The 23,420-nt window shown below is 39.0% G+C and overlaps 1 protein-coding gene across 1 annotated transcript in view; it reads left to right on the top strand.

Annotated features, from left to right (window-relative positions):
• Nucleotides 1-23,420, top strand: part of cse1l (CSE1 chromosome segregation 1-like (yeast)) — a 227,024-nt gene that overhangs the window by 53,639 nt on the left and 149,965 nt on the right. The window contains exon 2 of the mRNA XM_039734891.1: nt 9,141-9,232. Within this exon, the coding sequence (XP_039590825.1) occupies nt 9,148-9,232 (85 nt within the window). The 5' untranslated portion in view covers nt 9,141-9,147. The remainder of the gene's footprint in view (nt 1-9,140; nt 9,233-23,420) is intronic.

The following is a 23,420-nucleotide window of genomic DNA, read 5'->3' as shown; positions in this document are numbered from 1 at the left end:
AAACATTTACTTGAACCAACTACTTACAGTAAATGGGCAAAAAATGGGAGACGCCTTTGTTTTAAATAGTCAGAGTTGGGCTAATAATATTATTATTATTACTTGTCATAGAAACAAATGAACACAATAGTTAAACACTTGATCATATGTATCTGTGCTAGTTTGTGATTGTGACCCATAATTTTTTCTCAGTATAAATTTTTTGGGTTTTAAGAACTCCATCAAAAGAGCAAAGACATACTTAGAAGGAGTGGAAGGTGAGAAACCTCAGTGGAGAATACTGACTATGACATGGTGCTAATTGCTCTGTGTGTGTTTTTTTGGCGGGGGGAGGGGTTCTTTAGACCTGTCTGCGCAAATGTGTTTGTGTTAAAGCCAACGGAGAAATGCAGTAGCGCACACACACACACACCCCTCTCATCCACAAATGCTTTAACTGTTGTCTTGTAAATCATTGATTAAACCTATGAACACAGCTGTTCAGCAGTCCTAAACACAAGCGCATGGTCTATTTTTGTCCTTAATTAAAAGACATCAATACGTTAATAATTAACACAAAGATAACATTGTTTATTTTGCTGAATAAGGTAATAAGTTATATTTAAAATAAAACAAACCAGGAAGTAAGTGTTTTATACATTAAAGTACTCTGTATAACCAAGTGCCCTAACAAACAACAGTGTACAGTACAGACTAAGAGTGTGTGTGCTGGTGGGGATTGGAAGGTGAATTAGGATACCTCATTTACAAGACAAAAGACGGTCTGAGGTGTGAATGCGCATCTCCGCTTTGCTCTTCTGTGTGTGTGTGTGTGTGTGTGTTTTAGGTTACTAGGGGTGCATTCTTAAATTCAGTCTGTCTGAATCTTTATAAACGCCAAGTTGGAAAATCATGTTTGAGAAAAATGACAACAATTAAAATCTTGATCATTTGCGTACGTGCTATTTCGTGCTTAAGTGACCCAAAATATTTTTCTTAGTTTTCTTAGAACTTCATTAAAAGACTAACTTAGGAGGAGTGGAATGTGAGAAATCTCAACGGAGAATGTACTGACTTCTCCTTATTACTGACTGTTAGATGGTGCTAAAATGTTTTTTTTCGTCCTGCTGGCGCGCAAATGTGTTTGTGTTAAAGCGAGCTCAGACAAACCTGACGAATGCCGAAGCGCGCGCGCACACACACACACACACACACACACACACACACACACACCCGGTGGCACTTTAGCCGCTAGTGCTTCAACGTTAAACGAAGCCCCATAAACTTGATCCTGAACAGCCACGGACTGACTTTAACAATAATAGTTGATTGTTTTTATATTTATATTTTTGTATATATTTTTAAATGTTCAAATGAACGTTTCAGAGTATATAATTTGTTGTGTCATTTGTTTACAGTGTTGGCTGATTTTGTGATTGAGACCCATGGGTTACATTGAAATGTTTTTTATTAGTAGTTAAGCCAGGCTTTAACCGTGGACAAATCACAATATAAGCCCTCTCGCACACGCGCGCTATCTCTCTCTCTCTCTCTCTCTCTCTCTCTCTCTCTCTCTCACTCTTTCTTGCACACACACACACACACACACACACACACACAAATATATGAAATCGTGAAACCAAATGAAACTATAGCAAAAATATATAAGCAGTGAAAAATACAGTAGTATCCTGTAGGTGATTCCTGTCCTGCGATAACAGGCGCTAACCCTCTGGAACTGTTTAGTTCTGTTAGTATTGTTTTCAAGTGTAAATGTTTATGGGGATTTAATCCTCCCTGCATTTGATTTCAGTGTTTAACAGCTGGTGTAATTTATGATACTTGTAAAGGTTAGGTTTTTTTTTTAATTCACTTTTCATTCTCTCAGTCGTGTTCAGGATCCTTCCCTACCCCCCCCATCTGAGAATGCTGTTTTCACATAAAGATGCGCTGTAGCTCTGCAGCTGCATTTGTGACTACATTCTCGCATCAATGCTTATAACTGAAGTGCCTGCGTGCACTTTTCGGTGGCATTACATGTCTATTTTTGAGCATGCCCGTGTTGCTCAAACACAGGAACATATGTTGGTGTACAAGAATAAAAAACAAGTGCACTTTTATTCTAGACTATAAGTGAAGAAAAAAATAAAGCAAGTTACGGTAGTTGGTTGATACGACAGCTTGCGTGGTGCAATGCTAAGAACTGCGACAGAGAATGGAACTGAATTAAAAAAAAAAAGCTAACCTTTACAATTATCATGCATTTACACTGGCTCTTACAGACTGACTGTAATCAAATGTATGTTTTTATTCTAAAATAGTTAAGTACATGCAATATTATTTGAAAGCGAACAGCGTCAGATCGGGTTTGAATACACGCTGACGCTGTTACAGAAGGAGTCAGCTTATTCAGTGCAGCAGTTTCAATGCACAGTACATGCAATATTATTTAAAAACGAACAGCGCCAGATTGGGCGCATATTCAAACCCGATCTGACGCTGTTCGTTTTCAAATAGTATTGCATCAGTGCGATGATGTTTTTACATATATTGTCTCTTTCTTTCATCTTGCGGTTTGTAATCGGTGACCGCGTGTTTTTTACCCGATCTTGCCAGTTCGCACATGTTGCTGTATGGTGCTGTTTCTTTTGTACTCCAGAACTTGCAGAGGACAGAATAGTACAGAGCAGTAAGTTCAGCGCTATATGCAATCAGACAGACAGGCAGAGAAGGCACTAGATATATAAATAAAGAGGGAAGGCACTGTATAATAGATATATAAAAAAACAGCTAAAGGGGTAGATATATAGATAGGAAGGAAAGGCACTATATGATAGGCAGACAGGGAAGCTCCTATATAATAAAATTACTGATATTACTATATAGATAGACAGGGAGTTCAGACAGGCAGAACGGCGAAGGTTAAAAATAAATTTTCTCCCCTGCGGGGAACATTTACATGTGTCATAAATTACACCGGCTGTTGCAGACTGAAATCAAATGTATGTTTTTATTCTAAAATAATAAGACTAAGAGCAGTTTACTTCTCAAAACGGAGTGGTGCAGGATCGAACTCGCGACCTTTTGATTCCCAGCCGGGAGCTGATTCTATTGCGCTACGGAGGCAGTCGTAATAAACGGTTGTCAATGTCGCATGTTAAGGCGGCTTTTTGTTTCTGCAGTTTTATTTTTGAATAAAAGCGCAATTGTGTTAGATTTGTATCTTTTGTGAAATTATTTCTTTGATACTTCAGGCTTCATACATTATATAGTTTATGCCTACATTTTGTCATCTACTAGTAGAATATAAAAAACGTTTGTTTTAACAATGTGTTTACACAGATTACTGTAGAAACGGAACAGACATGAAATGCGTGTGTTCCAAACAACGATTTATTAATTCCACTCTAAAACTCCACTTCACTCCCAAACTGCAGTTAACTGAAGCAGTCAATGCTCCATCTGGCGGGATTATACAGCATTGCAACCATCTTTTAGAAAGCATGGGGCGTTTATGGGACGGGCATCATTTAACTGCGTCATCGCGGGGGATCACATTCCGTGCACGGATTGTGCATGGTCCTGTCATGGACCTGTCATGCTCCAGGCGGCTGTTTGACGTGGCTCCCACTGTACCTGTTGTGTTACAAAGTCTTTAGAATGTAGTTTACCCGCAACCACTACAGTAGTGCTCAATGTACCTGTACTTCTTAAAACGTTAATGTTTTACTGTTTAATAACTTATAGACTATTTTATTTTCCCTTGCACTCAGTGACCAAAGCTATACACACACACATATAGACACATACATATACAGTAATCCCTCGCTATATCGCGCTTTGACTTTCGCGGCTTCAGTCTATCGCGGATTTTAAATGTAAGCACATCTAAATATATATCACGGATTTCTGGCTGGTTCGCCGCTTTCTGCGGACAATGGGTCTTTTAATTTAGGTTACATGTTTCCTCCGTTTGATTGCCCAGTTGATTTCATACAAGGGATGCTATTGGCGGATGGCTTAGAAGCTACCCAATCAGAGCATGTATTACATATTAACTAAAACTCCTCAATGCTATAAGATATGCTTCCCTCGTGGCGCTTGTTTTGTTTGCTTCTCTCTGTCTCTCTCACTCTGTCTGCCTGACGAAGGGGGTGTGAGCAGAGGGGGCTGTTTACACAGTGGCTGTTTGCCTAGAAGATAGGACGATCCTCTACAAAATGCCGCTTTATCGCGGTGCTTCTGTATACTTACACGTATTGATTTTTTTGATTGTTTGCTTTTCTTAGCAAGTGCTCTCTCTGACATTATCTGCTCTTCACGGTGCTCCTTTGAAGATTAGATATGTTTGCATTCTTTTAATTGTGAGAAAGAAGTGCCATCTCTGTCTTGTCATGAAGCACAGTTTAAACGTTTGACTAAAGGGTGTTATTTCATGTCTAGAGGGCTCTAATAATGTTAACAGTGTGGGAGAGTTTATAAGGGCTTAATATATATAAAAATAACCATACAAACATATGGTTTCTACTTCGTGGATTTTCACCTATCACGGGGTCTGGACGCATAACCCGCTTGATCGAGAGGATTACTGTATTTAGAAGGTCGTAAACAGATTTTCTATGCTCCAACTGCGAAAATATTCGATTTATAAATAAAGAATCCTACTTCGCGGAAATTCATTTATCACGGCAGAGTCTGGAACGGATTAACCGCGATAAACGAGGGTTGACTGTACACATAAATATACCTGTGTTTGTATGTATATACACACACACCTACCTATAGATAGATATATATAGATAGATACATATCTTCATATCTATATACAGTAATATATATATATATGTGTGGACTCAAACCCATTATGACAGCAGCAATCCAAGCTGTGAGAAAACAGTAAAAAGGCGTTCAGGCGTCGTGGTACAAACCGGATTCCAAAAAAGTTGGGACACTATACAAATCGTGAATAAAAACTGAATGCAATGATGTGGAGGTGCCAACTTCTAATATTTTATTCAGAATAGAACATAAATCACGGAACAAAAGTTTAAACTGAGAAAATGTATCATTTTAAGGGAAAAATATGTTGATTCAGAATTTCATGGTGTCAACAAATCCCAAAAAAGTTGGGACAAGGCCATTTTCACTACTGTGTGGCATCTCCCCTTCTTACAACACTCAACAGACGTCTGGGGACCGAGGAGACCAGTTTCTCAAGTTTAGAAATAGGAATGCTCTCCCATTCTTGTCTAATACAGACCTCTAACTGTTCAATCGTCTTGGGCCTTCTTTGACGACCTTCCTCTTTATGATGCGCCGAATGTTCTCTATAGGTGAAAGATCTGGACTGTAGACTGGCCATTTCAGTACCCGGACCCTTCTCCTACGCAGCCATGATGTTGTGATTGATACGGAATGTGTTCTGGCATTATCTTGTTGAAAAATGCAGGGTCTTCCCTGAAAGAGATGACGTCTGGATGGGAGCATATGTTCTAGAACCTGAATATATTTTTCTGCATTGATGGTGCCTTTCCAGACATGCAGGCTGCCCATGCCACACGCACTCATGCAACCCCATACCATCAGAGATGCAGGCTTCTGAACTGAGCGTTGATAACAACTTGGGTTGTCCATGTCCTCTTTGGTCCAGATGACATGGCGTCCCCAGATTTCCAAAAGAACTTTGAATCGTGACTCGTCTGACCACAGAACAGTCTTCCATTTTGCCACACTCCATTTTAAATGATCCCTGGTCCAGTGAAAATGCCTGAGCTTGTGTATCTTGCTTAGAAATGGCTTCTTCTTTGCACTGTAGAGTTTCAGCTGGCAACGGCGGATGGCACGGTGGATTGTGTTCACTGACAATGGTTTCTAGAAGTATTCCTGAGCCCATTCTGTGATTTCCTTTACAGTAGCATTCCTGTTTGTGGTGCAGTGTCGTTTAAGGGCCCGGAGATCACGGACATCCAGTATGGTTTTACGGCCTTGACCCTTACGCACAGAGATTGTTCCAGATTCTCTGAATCTTCGGATGATGTTATGCACAGTTGATGATGATAGATGCAAAGACACTGCCACTCTGAGAATCTCTTTTTATACCCAATGATGTTGCCAATTGACCTAATTAGTGTTAATTGGTCTTCCAGCTCTTCGTTATGCTCAAATTTACTTTTTCCAGCCTCTTATTGCTACTTGTCCCAACTTTTTTTCGATTTGTTGACACCGTGAAATTTTGAATGAACATATTTTTACTTTAAAATGATACATTTACTCAGATTAAACGTTTGATCTGTCATCTACGTTCTATCACAAATAAAATATTGACATTTGCCATCTCCACATCATTGCATTCAGTTTTTATCCACTATTTGTTTAGTGTCCCAACTTTTTTGGAATCCGGTTTGTACATTTTCTGATGCAGTTAAATCAGAACAACTTTGTGACGCTGCCGCCAAATACACAAAACAATTACTTTGACAATCATGTTACATTCATTTTTAAAATGTTTCCTTTTCTTTTTCATAACTTCTTTAACACACAACATCGCTGCGAAGCGCGGGTATTTTGCTGTATATATATCACAGCGACACTCATAACAGTGACAAAACAATTGCATTGACAATCCATGTTACGTTATTTTAAAAATTTTTCCTTTTCTTTTTCATTCCTTCTTTAACACACTACTTCTCCGCTGCGAATCACGAGTATTCTGCTAGTATATTGATAGATCTCAGTGCTTCCCGATTCATTTTACCCTCACACCCCCTTGGTTTGAGAAGAAGTATGAAAAAATATGAGGTTAACGCAGAAAAACAGATCACCAATTGAAGCTTTATGAATAATGGATACTTTATTCGCCATCAATAATTGTTTTGGTAAAGACGTACTCCATGTAATCCTCCTTCCATGTTATAATTTTTCCGCGACTAGCCATGATTAAATGAACGGTAAAAAAGTAAAAGCGAAGCGAGGGTGACTTATTCAGGCAGGCGACAGCTCAATAGCTCGAATTTGGATATAAGCAGGTTCTATTTAGTCGCCAGAAATATCTTTGGTAGGAATGGAAGTTGAATTTAGTCTTTAAATTTCTATGGTGAAGAAAAATTTGTGCAATGATGACTAAATTTAACTTACATACGCACCCCAAAGGAGATATAGATGTGTGTGTGTGTGTATATATAGAATATGCGCCAGCAACACTAATGACAAAACAATTACATTGTCAATCATGTTACTTTATTATTAAAATGTTTCTTTTCATTACTTCTCCGCTGCGACGCTAGTGGTACTTAAATAAAAGCCAGATTGAATGTTATTTACCTTGATTTATTTACTCATCTTCCTATAGCATAAAGTCAAATGTAGACTGCAGAACTTCCTGTGTTTGATCGACAAAGGCATGCTTACAAAGTACAGTGATGGCAAAAGTGCTATAGCAGCTTCTGCCTCCAGCTATAGACTCTTCAGTAGGTGAGCGACTCTCCATGCTAGTGTTTAGATCTGGATGGTGTATGTGCCCAAATAAGAAATCTAACTGCATTCTTGTGCCATTGCCCGCATATTGAAGTTTAAGCATAAATTTTTCGTGGTATTACACATGTATTTTGTGAGCATGCCTGTGTCGATCAAACGCGGGAAGCTCTGCAGTCTACTTGTGACTTTATGCCGTAGGAAGATATGTAAATAAATCGAGGTAAATAACATTCAATCCATCTTGTATATAATTTTCATATAAAGACCATCAGAAAACAATCAAAAACAGGACTTTGCACGATACCTCAGTGAGCATTGTAAGCGCTGCTTTTTCTATGAACGACACGCGTGCGGCACATTGACTGACAGGATGATGCCTGGCCTGTTACTGCATTCAAATGGTGCTATCTTTCGCCTCTACACATGCTGCAGCTGCGTTTTTATGTGTGAGTGGATGTTTCTTGTGGGGAGGGCTTCTATTCTCTTTCTCCGATGTAGAACCCTCATCATCATAGATCACCTCTGTTATAGCTAACCTTCACAAATACCATAAATTCACACTGGCTGTTACAGACTCAAATCAAATGTATGCTTTTATTCTATAATGGTAAGAATAAGAGGAGCTCACTTCTCATAAAGGAGGCATACAGAATCAAACGGTCGTCCTTTTAAATTTCCAATCAGCAGTTCATACTGCTGCGCCACCAAAGCAGTTGTATTAAAGACATGTCAATGTCATACCCTAATGGAAGTTCTTTTCCTGCAGTTGTATTCTTGAATAAAAGTGTACTTGTTATACTTTTTGTGAAAATGTTTGATATTTGGACTTCAGGCTTCACACATTATACACTTCATGTCTACATTTTGTAAATTTTTTACTAAAACATGAAAAAAGTTTGATTTAACGATGTATTTACATAGATTGTTGTAAAAATGGAAGACACAAGAAATGCATGTATTCCAAATAATAATTTTTACCCTATACAACTCTAGGCAACTCACGTGCAGATAAACAGACTTGAGCTGAGAGAACTTTCCTTTCTGCGTTGATTGTGGGATGGGATAGGCTGCTTGTGCTTTTTGAAACATTTACAACAGAAAAGACACTGACTGAGAGGTGTGAAGGGATTTCAGGTGGGCTTTAGTAATTCTACATTTAAGTGTTAGTGAGCTAAACTAATTAGGCCACTTTTAATGTTGTTTTTAAAGAATTTATCTGCCAGCTTTCCATGACAAGTTGTAGTAATTACTGCATGGGAATATTTTGACTTGCATCTTTGTGTGGTACTGGAAAATATTGTGTCCACTCCAGACAGAACATGGATTATTATGTTGCAGGCAATTGATTTATTTAAAAAAATTAAGCTCTGTTTCCACCCCTTTCGGTTTTCACCTTTTTATGTGGGTCAAGTTTCAGTTTTTAGCTTTTTTTATTAAACTACATTTTTTAGTTTTAGGTAGTTTTTGTTAATAAACTTGCTATATGATATCCATGATTTGGGTATATAACACTTTTTATGGTATAGAAACATGTCATCATGTTAGGTAAACACTTGCTTAGGACTGCATTTAATGCTGATCCTCAAATACGAAGTTGTTGTTTGAAACTGGCAATCTGTACTTAAGTGGTCTGTTATGAAAAATATATTTGCTAACAATTATTCATGCTTATTCTTTATTGGATGCAGGCTAAACATGGATTTGAATGATGCAAATTTACAAACTCTCACTGAATATCTGAGAAAGACTTTGGATCCTGATCCTGCTGTTAGACGTCCAGGTATTTACCTAGTCATACCAAACCTTTTGTCCTCCTTTTTATTGTATTGAATGTGTATTGACCGACAGTGCTGACATTTGGCATGTCTAATCTGTTAAATTGGGCATATTTTTTGTAAATGGAACGTTGTACCATTAAGTATCAGAATATATTCAGACTTGGCTTAATGATTCTAGAGTGTGTGTGTGTGTGTGTGTGTGTGTATATACAAACACACGCAAAGTTGAACCTCAGTTAACGAACGTAATCCACTCCGTGACTCTGTTCACTAACCAAAGCAATTTTTCCCATTAAAATTAATGTAAATACAATTAATCTGTTCCAGCCTCAGAAATTTTGTAATTTTTATTGTTTTTTCTATGATGAAAAATAGAGAAAAATGTATAACATTAGTTCAAATAAATTAAATAAAACCACACTGCATTTACCATGTTTGTTGTAGTTGATGGCATAAGTGGATGGTGGAGGAGAAGGAAGGTACTGTTTTGAAGGGGAATCCCCCTCCACAAAAACATCTGGTATCACTGATTCTGTGATTTATTTATTTTTTTTTCACGTCACGATTCTCAACAGAGCCATATGAAAAAAATGGGAACCCCTCTTAATTCTTTGATTTTTATTTATCATTGGCTGAGCTTTCAAAGTAGCAACTTCCTTTTAATATATGACATGCCTTATGAAAACAGTAGTATTTCAGCAGTGATGTTTATCGGATTAAAAGAACATATGCAATACGTATCATAACAAAATTGGATAGGTGCATAAATTTGGGCACCCCATCAGAAATATTACATCAATACTTAGTTGAACCTTCTTTTGCAAATATAACAGCCTCTAGACGCCTCCTATAGCCTTTGAGTGTCTGGATTCTGGATGGAAGTATTTTTGACTATTCTTCCATACGCAATCTCTCCAGTTCAATTAATTTTGATGGCTGCTGAGCATGGACAGCCTACTTCAAATCATCCCACAGATTTTCGATAATATTCAAGTCAAGGGACTGTGATGGCCATTCCAGAATGTTGTACTTCTCCATCTGCATGAATGCCTTTGTGGATTTCGAACTGTGTTTTGGGTCATTGTCTTTTTGGGATATCCAACCCCTGTGTAACTTCAACTTTCTGACTAATGCTTGAACATTATTCTGAAGAATTTGTTGATATTGGTTTCAATTCATCTGACCCTTGACTTTACCAAGGGCCCCAGTCCCTGAACTAGCCACACAGCCCCACAGCATGATGGACCCTCCACCAAATTTGACAGTAGGTTGCAGGTGGTGTTCTTGTAATGCGGTGTTCTTCGTCCGCCATGCAAAGCGCTTTTTGTTATGACCAAATAACTCAATTTTTGTCTCATCAGTCCTTAGCACTTCATTCCAAAATGAATCTGGCTTGTCTAAATGAGCATTTGCTTACATCAAGCGACTCTGTTTGTGGCGTGAGTGCAGAAAGGGCTTCTTTCTCATCACCCTGGCATACAGATGTTCTTTGTACAAGTTGCACTGAATTGTAGAACGATGTACAGATAACACCATCTGCAGCAAGATGTTCTTGTAGGTCTTTGGAGGTGATGTGTGGGTTTTCTGTAACCATTCTCACAATCCTGCGCATATGCCGATCCTGTATTTTTCTTGGCCTGCCAGACCTGAGTTTAACAGCAACTATACCTGTGGCCTTCCATTTCCTGATTACATTCCTTACAGTTGAAACTGACAGTTTAAACTTCTGAGAGAGCTTTTTATAGCCTTCCCTAAACCATGATACTGAACAATCTTTGTTTTCAGTTCTTTGGAGAGTTGCTTTGAGGTTCCCATGCTGCCACTCTTCAGAGGAGAGTCGAAGGGAAGCACAACTTGACCACCTTATATACCTTTTCTCATGATTGGACACACCTGCCTATGAAGTTCAAGGCTTAACAAACTAATCCAACCAATTTGGTGTCACAAGTAATCAGTATTGAGCAGTCACATGCTTTCAAATCAGCAGAATTACAGGGGTACCTAAATGTTTGCACAGCCAGTTATTCACATTTGATTTAATTTCATACAGCTAAATACTGCTTCACTAAAAATCTTTGTTTGTAAAATACCCCAGTACTCAGATTTTCCAAGGAAATGAAAGATATACCACTGTTATCTTTTTGGTTGAAAGTAGAGTAAATTATAATGCAGGTTGAGAGGGGTTGCCAATGGACACGATTTCATTGACTATTTCGGCAGAACACTCTCCTTCAAATCTCTCGAAGTCTCAAACACGACTTGGCCAAAGTTTCTTCAGGCAGATGTGCAGGATGAGACATCACTCCAGGCTTTGTCAATGAGGTTGATGCAGTGGAGGATGTTTAAAGCGCTCCTTCCAAAAAACTCGAAGGGTCAAATCAGTGTCATTAGTGACCTGGAAAACGGTGCCTTAGTATATAGCTTCTTGAAATTGGAAATGACCTGCTGATCCATCGGTTGCAGTAATGGAGTAGTATTGGATGGAAGATATTTGACGTTAATGAAGTCATACTTGTTATCCAAGTCTTACTCCAAACCTGGTGAATGCGCAGGGGCATCATTCATTAAGAGAAGACGTCTAAGAGGAAGATCCTTTTCCTGAAGGTAATTTCTGGCAGTTGGAACAAACACTTCTGTCAGCCAATCCATAAATAAGGTCCAAGTTACCCATGTCTTGCTATTTGCCCTCCATTGTACAGGCAGTTTAGACTTGATCACATTATTGTGCTTAAAGACGCTAGGATTTTCAGCGTGGCAGACTAAAATTGGTTTGACCTTTTAAAGTCACCACTTGCATTAGTGCAAAAATAAAAGTGTAAGCCTGTCTTTCATAGACTTGTGTCCGGGTAGTGCCTTTCCCTCTTGGGTGATGTAGGTTCATCTGGATATTTTTTCCCAAAATATCCCTGTCTCGTCGCAATTAAACACTGGATACGAGACATAGCCTTCACTTTCAACAAAACTCCGCAAATACATCCACAAATGTTTTTGCTACAGTTTCATTTGAATTTGTAGCTTCCCTGTGCCTTATAGCACTATGAATTCCAATTCGCTGGTGAAAATTCTCAAAGCGCCCTCTACTGGCTTTAAAGTCTCGCTCATCAGCACTTGCACCGGGTGTTTTGTTTAACAAATCACTGTAACTGCTTAGCCTTTTCAGAAATTATTGCTTCACTAACACAATCTCCAGCCAACTGCTTTTCATTTATCCAAATTAGCAGCAGTTTTTCCACTTCATCTTGCACTTTAGACCTTTGTTTCGTTAACACAGTCACTCCTTTTTGTCACTTCAGCCGCCTTAAATGCCTCTTTGTTTTTTAGAATTGTTGAGACCATTGATTTCGCCATATTATATTCCTTTGCGATGTCAAACACAAATGCCATTCTCGTGTTTTGCTATAATTTCTTTCTTTACTGCTACACTAGCACGTTTCCAACTGTCACTATCACTAAAATCTTTCTCTTTCTTAGGTGCCATAACGATTAAATATGTAAGTAAAAAAATAACAAAAAAGTAACATTAGTGAACACACTACACTCAGAAAAGCAATGTTTACAGCAAGCGCACCAAAGCACAAATGAGCACGAATGCACAAAAATGGTCTGTGCCTGCATTCGTTATCCAAATTTTGGTCGTTAACCAAGACAAAAATTGTTAAAAATAAGTTTAACCAATTTGTTCGTTAAATAGGGCATTCGTTAACCGAGGTTTCACTGTATGTATATGTGTGTGGTCTGCTGCTGCGTGTGTGTGTATATGTACAGTGGTGTGAAAAACTATTTGCCCTCTTCCTGATTTCTTATTCTTTTGCATGTTTGTCACACAAAATGTTTCTGATCATCAAACACATTTAACCATTAGTCAAATATAACATAAGTAAACACAAAAGGCAGTTTTTAAATGATGGTTTTTATTATTTAGGGAGAAAAAAAAATCCAAACCTACATGGCCCTGTGTGAAAAAGTAATTGCCCCCTTGTTAAAAAATACCCTAACTGTGGTGTATCACACCTGAGTTCAATTTCCGTAGCCACCCCCAGGCCTGATTACTGCCACACCTGTTTCAATCAAGAAATTACTTAAATAGGAGCTGCCTGACACAGAGAAGTAGACCAAAAGCTAGACATCATGCCAAGATCCAAAGAAATTCAGGAACAAATGAGAACAGAAGTAATTGAGATCTATCAGTCTGGTAAAGGTTATAAAGCCATTTCTAAAGCTTTGCGACTCCAGCGAACCACAGTGAGAGCCATTATCCACAAATGGCAAAAACATGGAACAGTTGTGAACCTTCCCAGGACCACAATTACCCCAAGAGCGCAGAGACGACTCATCTGAGAGGTCACAAAAGACCCTAGGACAACGTCTAAAGAACTGCAGGCCTCACTTGCCTCAATTAAGTTCAGTGTTCACGACTCTTCCATAAGAAAGAGACTGGGCAAAAACGGCCTGCTGGGCAGATTTCCAAGACGCAAACCACTGTTAAGCAAAAAGAACATTTGGGCTCGTCTCAATTTTGCTAAGAAACATCTCAATGATTGCCAAGACTTTTGGGAAAATACCTTGTGGACTGATGAGACAAAAGTTGAACTTTTTGGAAGGCAAATGTCCCATTTACATCTGGCATAAAAGGAACACAGCATTTCAGAAAAAGAGCATCATACCAACAGTAAAATATGGTGGTGGTAGTGTGATGGTCTGGGGTTGTTTTGCTGCTCCAGGACCTGGAAGGCTTGCTGTGATAGATGGAACCATGAATTCTACTGTCTACCAAAAAATCCTGAAGGAGAATGTCCGGCCATCTGTTCGTCAACTCAAGCTGAAGCGATCTTGGGTGCTGCAACAGGAAAATGACCCAAAACACACCAGCAAATCCACCTCTGAATGGCTGAAGAAAAACAAAATTAAGACTTTGGAGTGGCCTAGTCAAAGTCCTGACCTGAATCCAATTGAGATGCTATGGCATGACCTTAAAAAGGCGGTTCATGCTAGAAAACCCTCAAATAAAGCTGAATTACAACAATTCTGCAAAGATGAGTGGGCCAAAATTCCTCCAGAGCGCTGTAAAAGACTCATTGCAAGTTATCGCAAACGCTTGATTGCAGTTATTGCTGCTAAGGGTGGCCCAACCAGTTGTTAGGTTCAGGGTGCAATTACTTTTTAACACAGGGCCATGTAGGTTTGGATTTATTTCTCCCTAAATAATAAAAACCATCATTTAATAACTGCATTTTGTGTTTACTTGTGTTATATTTGACTAATGGTTAAATGTGTTTGATGATCAGAAACATTTTGTGTGACAAACATGCAAAAGAATAAGAAATCAGGAATATATGTGTATATATATGTGTATATATATGTGTATGTATATATGTGTATATATATGTGTATATATATGTATATACACTCACCTAAAGGATTATTAGGAACACATGTTCAATTTCTCATCAATGCAATTATCTAATCAACCAATCACATGGCAGTTGCCTCAATGCATTTAGGGGTGTGATCCTGGTCAAGACAATCTCCTGAACTCCAAACTGAATGTCAGAATGGGAAAGAAAGGTGATTTAAGCAATTTTGAGTGTGGCATGGTTGTTGGTGCCAGACGGGCCAGTCTGAGTATTTCACAATCTGCTCAGTTACTGGGATTTTCACACACAACTATTTCTAGGGTTTACAAAGAATGGTGTGAAAAGGGAAAAACATCCAGTATGCGGCAGTCCTGTGGGCTAAAAATGCCTTGTTGATGCTAGAGGTCAGAGGAGAATGGGCCGACTGATTCAAGCTGATAGAAGAGCAACTTTGACTGAAATAACCACTCGTTACAACCGAGGTATGCAGCAAAGCATTTGTGAAGCCACAACACGCACAACCTTGAGGCGGATGGGCTACAACAGCAGAAGACCCCACCAGATACCAATCATCTCCACTACAAATAAGAAAAAGAGGCTACAATTTGCACAAGCTCACCAAAATTGGACAGTTGAAGACTGAATAATGTTGCCTGGTCTGATGAGTCTCGATTTCTGTTGAGACATTCAAATGGTAGAGTCAGAATTTGGCGTAAACAGAATGAGAACATGGATCCATCATGCCTTGTTACCACTGTGCAGGCTGGTGGTGGTGGTGTAATGGTATGGGGGATGTTTTCTTGGCACACTTTAGGCCCCTTAGTGCCAATTGGGCATCGTTTAAATGCCACGGGCTACCTGAGCATTGTTTCTGACCATGTCCATCCCTTCATGACCACCATGTACCCATCCTCTGATGGCTACTTCCAGCAGGATAATGCACCATGTCACAAAGCTCGAATCATTTTAAATTGGTTTCTTGAACATGACAATGAGTTCACTGTACTAAAATGGCCACCACAGTCACCAGATCTCAACCCAATAGAGCATCTTTGGGATGTGGTGGAACGGGAGCTTCGTGCCCTGGATGTGCATCCCACAAATCTCCATCAACTGCAAGATGCTATCCTATCAATATGGGCCAACATTTCTAAAGAATGCTTTCAGCACCTTGTTGAATCAATGCCACGTAGAATTAAGGCAGTTCTGAAGGCGAAAGGTGGTCAAACACCGTATTAGTATGGTGTTCCTAATAATCCTTTAGGTGAGTGTATGTGTGTATTATATGTATATATGTGTATATATATATGTATATATATGTGTATGTATGTATGTGTATATATATGTATATATATATATATATATATATATATATATATATATATACACACACACAGTGGGTACGGAAAGTATTCAGACCCCCTTCAATTTTTCACTCTTTGTTATATTGCAGCCATTTGCTAAAATCATTTAAATTAATTTTTTTCCTCATTAATGTGTACACAGCACCCCATATTGACAGACAAAAAAAAGAATTTTTGAAATTGTTGCAGATTTATTAAAAAAGAAAAACTGATATCGCATGGTCCTAACTATTCAGTAGAAGCACCTTTTGAGCTAATACAGCCATGAATCGTCTTGGGAAAGATGCAACAAGTTTTTCACACCTGGATTTGGGGATCCTCTGCCATTCCTCCTTGCAGATCCTCTCCAGTTCTGTCAGGTTGGATGGTAAACGCTGGTGGACAGCCATTTTTAGGTCTCTCCAGAGATGCTCAATTGGGTTTAAGTCAGGGCTCTGGCTGGGCCATTCAAGAACAGTCACAGAGTTGTTGTGAAGCCACTCCTTTGTTGTTTTAGCTGTGTGCTTAGGGTCATTGTCTTGTTGAAAGGTAAACCTTTGGCCCAGTCTGAGGTCCTTAGTACTCTGGAGAAGGTTTTTGTCCAGGATATCCCTGTACATGGCCGCATTCATCTTTCCCTCGATTGCAACCAGTCATTCTGTCCCTGCAGCTGAAAAACACCCCCACAGCATGATGCTGCCACCGCCATGCTTCACTGTGGGGACTGTATTGGACTAGTGATGAGTAGTGCCTGGTTGTCTCCACACATACCGCTTAGAATTAAGGCCAAAAAGTTCTATCTTGGTCTAATCAGACCAGAGAATCTTATTTCTCACCATCTCAGAGTCCTTCAGGTGTCTTTTAGCAAACTCCATGCGGGCTGTCATGTGTCTTGCCTCTCCTCAGTGTGTGAGACAACCAGGCACTGCTCATCACTTTTCCAATACAGTCCAGTGAAAAACTGCCATTCCGGGCTTCTTATTGACTAATGTTTCTTTTCACTTTAACAGGATACGCAGACTTCAAAATGTAGGTCTCTGTATGTGAACCTCTCAACTCCATTTCTAAGGAGAGACATAAAACACCCAGAACCCTCACTCCAATCTATCCCCCATACTCCGATAACCTCCAGAGTAAAGTGGTCTATGAGTATCTCCCAGTATCAGCCTTACTCCGGAGAACTAATTCTCACCTCATTCAGTATGAGATGGTCTAAAACTGTATAAAATTCTAGGAGCTGTCAATTGTGTGGAATTCTGTCTCTCATAACCAGCCACACAGGGAGCAGCTTACAAAATCTCCTGTGTGAGGCACATGGAATATGAAGACTGTATTCCAATATTCACTATGAGACAGATATATGAGATACTCGGATTACTTGAAGACAACAGTGCGAGGTATATTATGAGATTTAGACATTATTGTTGGTTGTTGTATATGACACCCCAAACAGCAATAAGAAGCACCTTTTGAGATATTCAGACCTCCCTTTGGTGTGCTTTATGTGATATGGTCTCCGGGTCCTGAACTCCAAGGCCAAAACAACATTGATTGTTGTGTGGTGGGACCACCAGTCTTTTCCAAGAAGACTCATGGCTGTATTAGCTCAAAAGGGTGTTTCTACTAAATACTGAGCAAAGGGTCTGAATTCAATGCAACAGAAATTTCTCTTCATAGATTGAGATAAAAATCATTGGCCATATAACAGTAAGTGCTATAAGGGCTTATATTATACTTGGTTTAAAGACGGTGAGGCACAATCTTATGAGTTTTTTTTTTTTTTTGACCCATTATAAAAGCTACTACTAGATACTCAATGCAGAGGAACTGGATAAACCTCTACACTCACAGAATTACTATACACTATAAACCCACTCCAGTGTGGGAAAGTAGTATGCCCTTCAGCGCTCCAGACAAAAATTGACCTCAAGGAGCCAGAGGTTCCTAAAAGAAAAAAAAAAACTAATTACCCTTCTTGTGCTTTTGTATCCACCTTGATGATTTGGCTAACTGATTGTCAGAACTTTTCAAAGTATGTGCAATCATTAAGAACTGTGTATTTTGCTAATTTCTTATGAACATTTGATACATGCCAGTCTCTTTCTATCAAAAACCTGATTGTAGCATCCCTATTTCGAATTATATTTGAATGGTGACATTTGATCTGGCAGCCATAGCCATGCTGTTTGTTGGCATTGATTCACTGCATTAGTTGTAATGTTGATGATAACTTGCAATTTGGCACATTAAGCTTGATGGTCCCATTTGCCTTATTGAGTAGAGTTTTGAAGGTTTGAGAAATACTACTATCTACCACACTATTTGGTAATTTACGATCTCTATATATAATCTTCATTTGGGTCTTCATCTTTGTTTGTCTGCGAATGAATTAGAAGAAGCACTAGATGGCAGTAGAGAGACAGCTAAAACATTGGCATTGCATTAAGAATCTTCTCCAGGCTTATACTACTGAAGACTGTAGAACTCCAGTCACATTTCAAAACGCAGACATTCTAACTAAACAAATTGTTGTGCTTTAATTAACTAAAGAGATCTTGATCTTTTGTCTGCGAATTCCATGCATGCGTAGACCACCTTCCAGTTTATTTCGTTGTTGTTACTCACGGATGTCAACAATGTGCCGGAATAACGAAAGGAGTGGTGGACAGTGTTACGCTGATTAGCTCCTGAGGCCTGGTTAGAGAATGAGATTACCGAAGATAAAAGGTACGTGCCTACATAACATATGAATGAAAAGAAAGACAGTGGGTAAAATGAATGACAACGTAACAGCATGTTCCGGAAATTTATTGTTGCGTTGTAGCTGGCGAGTGCTGCGCGTCTCACAGTTGTACCGTGGCTTGCTCACATGTCAGTGAAGTGATCTCTATTTATGCTTTAAAGAGCCTGGATACCTGTGTCCCCCTTTAATAACCATTGCTCCATGTCTATTGCCTTACTCTTTGGATTGCCACAAAGCAACCTACGAGATTGGAGAAAGGTTGAGAAGACATCGTGAGAGGAAACGACAGTGTCCTGAAAACGAGACGGACTGTGAACAGACAGAAACAGAAATGCTCCTACACCACCACATAATTACGATTTGGATATTGATTCCGAGTGGGCCGTTCCTATCGAATCAATATCCAAGGGTTTTATTTTTTAACTTTGTTTCCCTTATAAAAAATCATAATGCTGTGCGACAAAGGGCCCAGTTCACGATTGGCAGCCGCGTTTAAACAGGGAGCCCTTCACAGACAACTTTAACACGCGCAAAGTAGTTGGGCGCACATGGCTAGTTGGTATATAAGGTTCTTTTTGTGAAGAGAACATTTGTAAATTTTGTGCAATGCTTACCTCTAAATTTCTGTGACCCTTTGCTCTTCTTGAGCTTGTTTTAAAATGGTTTTGGATCCACTACTGACTCCCTTCATAATAATGACACTGTCACTTTTTAATCTGTAATTGTTTAACGTAAATAGGCATCACTCCTTAAGTATTTCCTCATACTCTGCTGGTTACCTGACATCTCATGATAACCTGGTTTAGTCCGATGACTTTAACTTTTTTCTTTTTTTTAGTTTGCATTGCAATTTCTTTCAGTTTCTTTTCTATCCATGAAATGTAATAAAGTGCTATGCATCACCTGTTTGTGGAGGGGTCTGTTGTAAAGTTGGGAAGAAGCAGAGGAGTCCTAAAGAATAATTAGGTCGCCATCTCGGCCCAACCTATTTAACGCTAAGGACCCAAAAACTGGTATGAGGTGGTGGCACTGCCGAAAAATGGCACTTCATCTGCCTACTCTGCTTATTCAAATCAGTGATTCTGCATAAGGAGATTCCTGCAAGGAAGGGATCAAAATCCCAACTGAGATGCCTTCTTCCAGGGATTTCTGATTTTCTAGGGTCTGGTGGGAAGAGGCAGGACTTCTTGGGATAATATAGGAGTAGTTAATTTTCCTCATTGGACATCATCTCGGTACTGTAGGGGGGAAAAGAGAGAATACTGTTAGTGACAGTGCCCGCTTTCATCCCGAAGTGGTATTGTGTACCTTAGAGTCTGGAAGGTGATCCTAAGGTGCCCATGTGTGACACTGTCCATAAAAATATGGAGTATTTATATAGAATAGACAATGAATAAAAATGATTTATGTGGAATTAACTTTAGTTTCTTCATTAAGTAGGATTATAATGGAAAGGAGTACAAATTAGGCAAAAGATTAAGAAAAGCAGAGGAAGGATATTTTCATAGCCGGATAATATTAAAATGACTATATAATTTGTTTACTGCACTGTTATATTTTGCATAACACATGAAGCGATTTACACTTGACCGTCTGAACCTGTAACCTTTGTACAAGCAAAAAACAATTATCTAGCAATATTTGAAATTAGTTCACCACAATGAACATGTTGCCATATATTTGAAAATGAAATGTTCAAACTATTTTTCTTTTACAGTGAAATTTTTTGTGTGAAACTTCACTCACTTGCTGTGCAATATGTTGACTTGAATTTAATTGAAAGTTCTTTTTACTTTAAACGATTTACCACTGCAGATTCTAACATTTGTTAGCAGCCAACACACTGCATGCATGCCATTTACTGTTGTGAATGTACTGTTAGATATTAGCTTTTTAAACTGTGTGATCCTGCCACAATCTGTTTTACTGGATAAACTAAGATTGCTGCAGCAGTATGTATACATCATTGTCTTTCTCCGTGTTGTATAAAAACAAATTGCAGAGCGATAGTCAACTAGGCTTAAACTTTAGCCTTTTCACCTGCTCCTATCTTTTGATTCGGAGTGAGCAATATGTATTTCAGTCACATTTATGTGCTGCAGAATTCACTGCTGTTTTTTCTATCTTTATGGTACCAGTGTCTTTGATTTTTTTTTTTTTTTTTTTGCACATGAGACTGAGGGAAAAAATAGTTTTCTGCTTAGGCAAGGACGTACGCTTCTCATCCAGGTTTTCAAAATATATGCTAACAAATGTGTATGAATACATGTAATGCAGCACTATAATTAAGCAGAGTGACCATGGCACAAAAAAAAATTGAATGTTTTTTATTTGCATTGTAGAGGGCTGAACATACAGAGCCTTTAATGGTATGGTTCTTTTTCAGATGTTCGTGCATCACCGTTGTGCTGTATGAGGTCAGAGTTGCACGTTGTACAACAAAACTTTTTTTTTTTTTTCCTCTCTCTCTGTGTTCAGAGCAAACTACTGTTAAACTTTGGAAGTCTTCTGGTCTTAGAAATAAGTTGAGCTGTTTTATTAATCCAAAACCAAATTTAAAAAATGAAACCAGTGCAATGCAAGTCTTGTTGTATGTTGGACTTTTTAGATGATTTATTAGAGGAGCTAGTCATCTACTGTATGAAGGCAACATTTGCAAGAGATGCCAGCTGATCCAGCTCCTCGAGTTCAAGGTGACTGAACCGTAGGAGGAGTTGGCTGGCCTGCATTCTGAGCTGGTCAGCAGGTATGAGGAGCTTCAGTGGGCCACCTCAAAATCACTTGTATAAATGCCACACTGAATGTTTACCTATATTTATCTTCCTACAGCAAAAAGTTACAAGTAGACTGCAGATCTTCTTGTGTTTGATCGACATGGGCATGCTGACAATGTACATGTTCACAAGCAATGGTACTGAGAATGTAGTCAGACATATTTTTTGGGCACATACACCATCCACATGGCACTGCCAGATCTAAACACTAGCGTGGAGAATTGCTCATGTACTGAAGTGTCTGTAGCTGCAGGTGGAAGCTGCCGTCGCAGTTTACTTAACTGATCTTTTCCTAAATACGGAGCAGCATTGCACATGCACTTTGTACATGTAGAAATCGTTCCCAAGGATGAACCAGATTTGTGTAGGTCCACAGATTTATTTTCCCCTCCTGAGGTCTCAGCTAATTTTCTTTATTTTCCCATCATGTCAAGCAAAGTGACAATGAGTTTGATTTTAGGCCTTAACATACATCCATATATTGATTCCCGTTATGCAATTTGGCTATCAAAAGGTAATTGTCTAAATGTGTGACATAATTTTCTAGAATTTCCCAAGCTGTGTTAAAGGCATAGTTAAAGTGTATGTAAACTTGAGACACCCTGGAATTGATATAGTCAAGAAAACGTCTTAAACCATGTGCCAAAGTTAGTGTTTGTTAGTGTAAAATCTGTGGAGGGATTATAAAGTGAGTTTTAAAGAAGTCACGGATTTCAACTGTACGTTTTTAGTTTTAGGTCTATTATAAGGACCTAAAGCCAAAACTGCATTTTTGAGTCATAGGCTTCAAAACAATTTTTATTGCCAAAAGCAATGCACAAGAACACTTAAAATGATTTTCACCATCATTTCATTGTTCCTGTGTCTCCCCTTCTCCATGGGGCTATTGCATTTGGCTGCCATGCACATGAACTCCCTGGTGTGCAGTACTTCCCACCGCTGGGGACAGAGGATTGTGTGGAGTTTCACTGGGGTAGTACACCTGTCACATTGTAATGCAGATGTCCTTAGTTAAGCTCATGGAGCAGAAAGGCAAAAGCTCTCTTAGCCTACTTTTACTTCCATATGCACACTAAGCATCTGTTGTTTTTAGTTCATCCCATGCTAAAGTAAAACTGAATTTCTTGCAGTTTGCTCCTTGAAACTTAAAATAAAAAACAAAACTGCCCAGCAGCAAAGGAAAACAAGGTCTTAACTTGTGTAAGTATCATAACCACGTAACTAGAGAGCACTATATTCTCTGCATAGTATATCACAAAAAGGCCAGTATTCCGGCTGGCCAGTTTATATAACATTAGAATAATCTAGACAAGAATAGGCCGTTAAGCCCAACAAAGCTTGCCAGTCCAATTTACTTCTTTCGACTGCTCTTGTTAGGGGTTGTCACAGCGGATCATCTTCCATATCATCCTGTCTTCTGCATCTTGCTCTGTCACACCCACCACCTGTATGTCCTCTCTCACCACATCCATAAACCTTCTCTTAGGACTTCCTCTTTCCTGGCAGTTCTATCCTTAACATCCTTTTCCCAATATACCCAACATCTCTCCTCTGTACATGTCCAAATCATCACATTCTCACTTCTCTGACTTTGTCTCCCAACTGTCCAACTTCAGCTGACCTACTCATTTGTAATCCTGTCCATCCTCGTTGCACCCAATGCAAATCTTAACGTCTTTAACTCTGCTACCTTTAGCTTTTGTCTCCTGCTATCTGGTCAGTGCCACCGTCTCTAACCCATATAACAGATGGTGTCACAACCGTCCTGTATACCGTCCCTTTCACACTTGCTGATACCCAACTGACACACATCACTCCTGACACTCTTCTGCACCCTTTCCACCCTTCCTGCACTTTTGACCTTTCTCCACAATCCCCATTACTCTGTGTATTATCGACTATTTTTTAGTTACCCTTTTCTTTATCAAGTTCGTTATTGGATTGGTCTACTCCCGCACCCTAAATAACACACACAC

Source organism: Polypterus senegalus, chromosome 14, assembly GCF_016835505.1.
Source record: "Polypterus senegalus isolate Bchr_013 chromosome 14, ASM1683550v1, whole genome shotgun sequence".
Classification (NCBI taxonomy): Eukaryota; Metazoa; Chordata; class Cladistia; order Polypteriformes; family Polypteridae; genus Polypterus; species Polypterus senegalus.
This window is presented reverse-complemented; position numbering and strand designations above follow the sequence as displayed.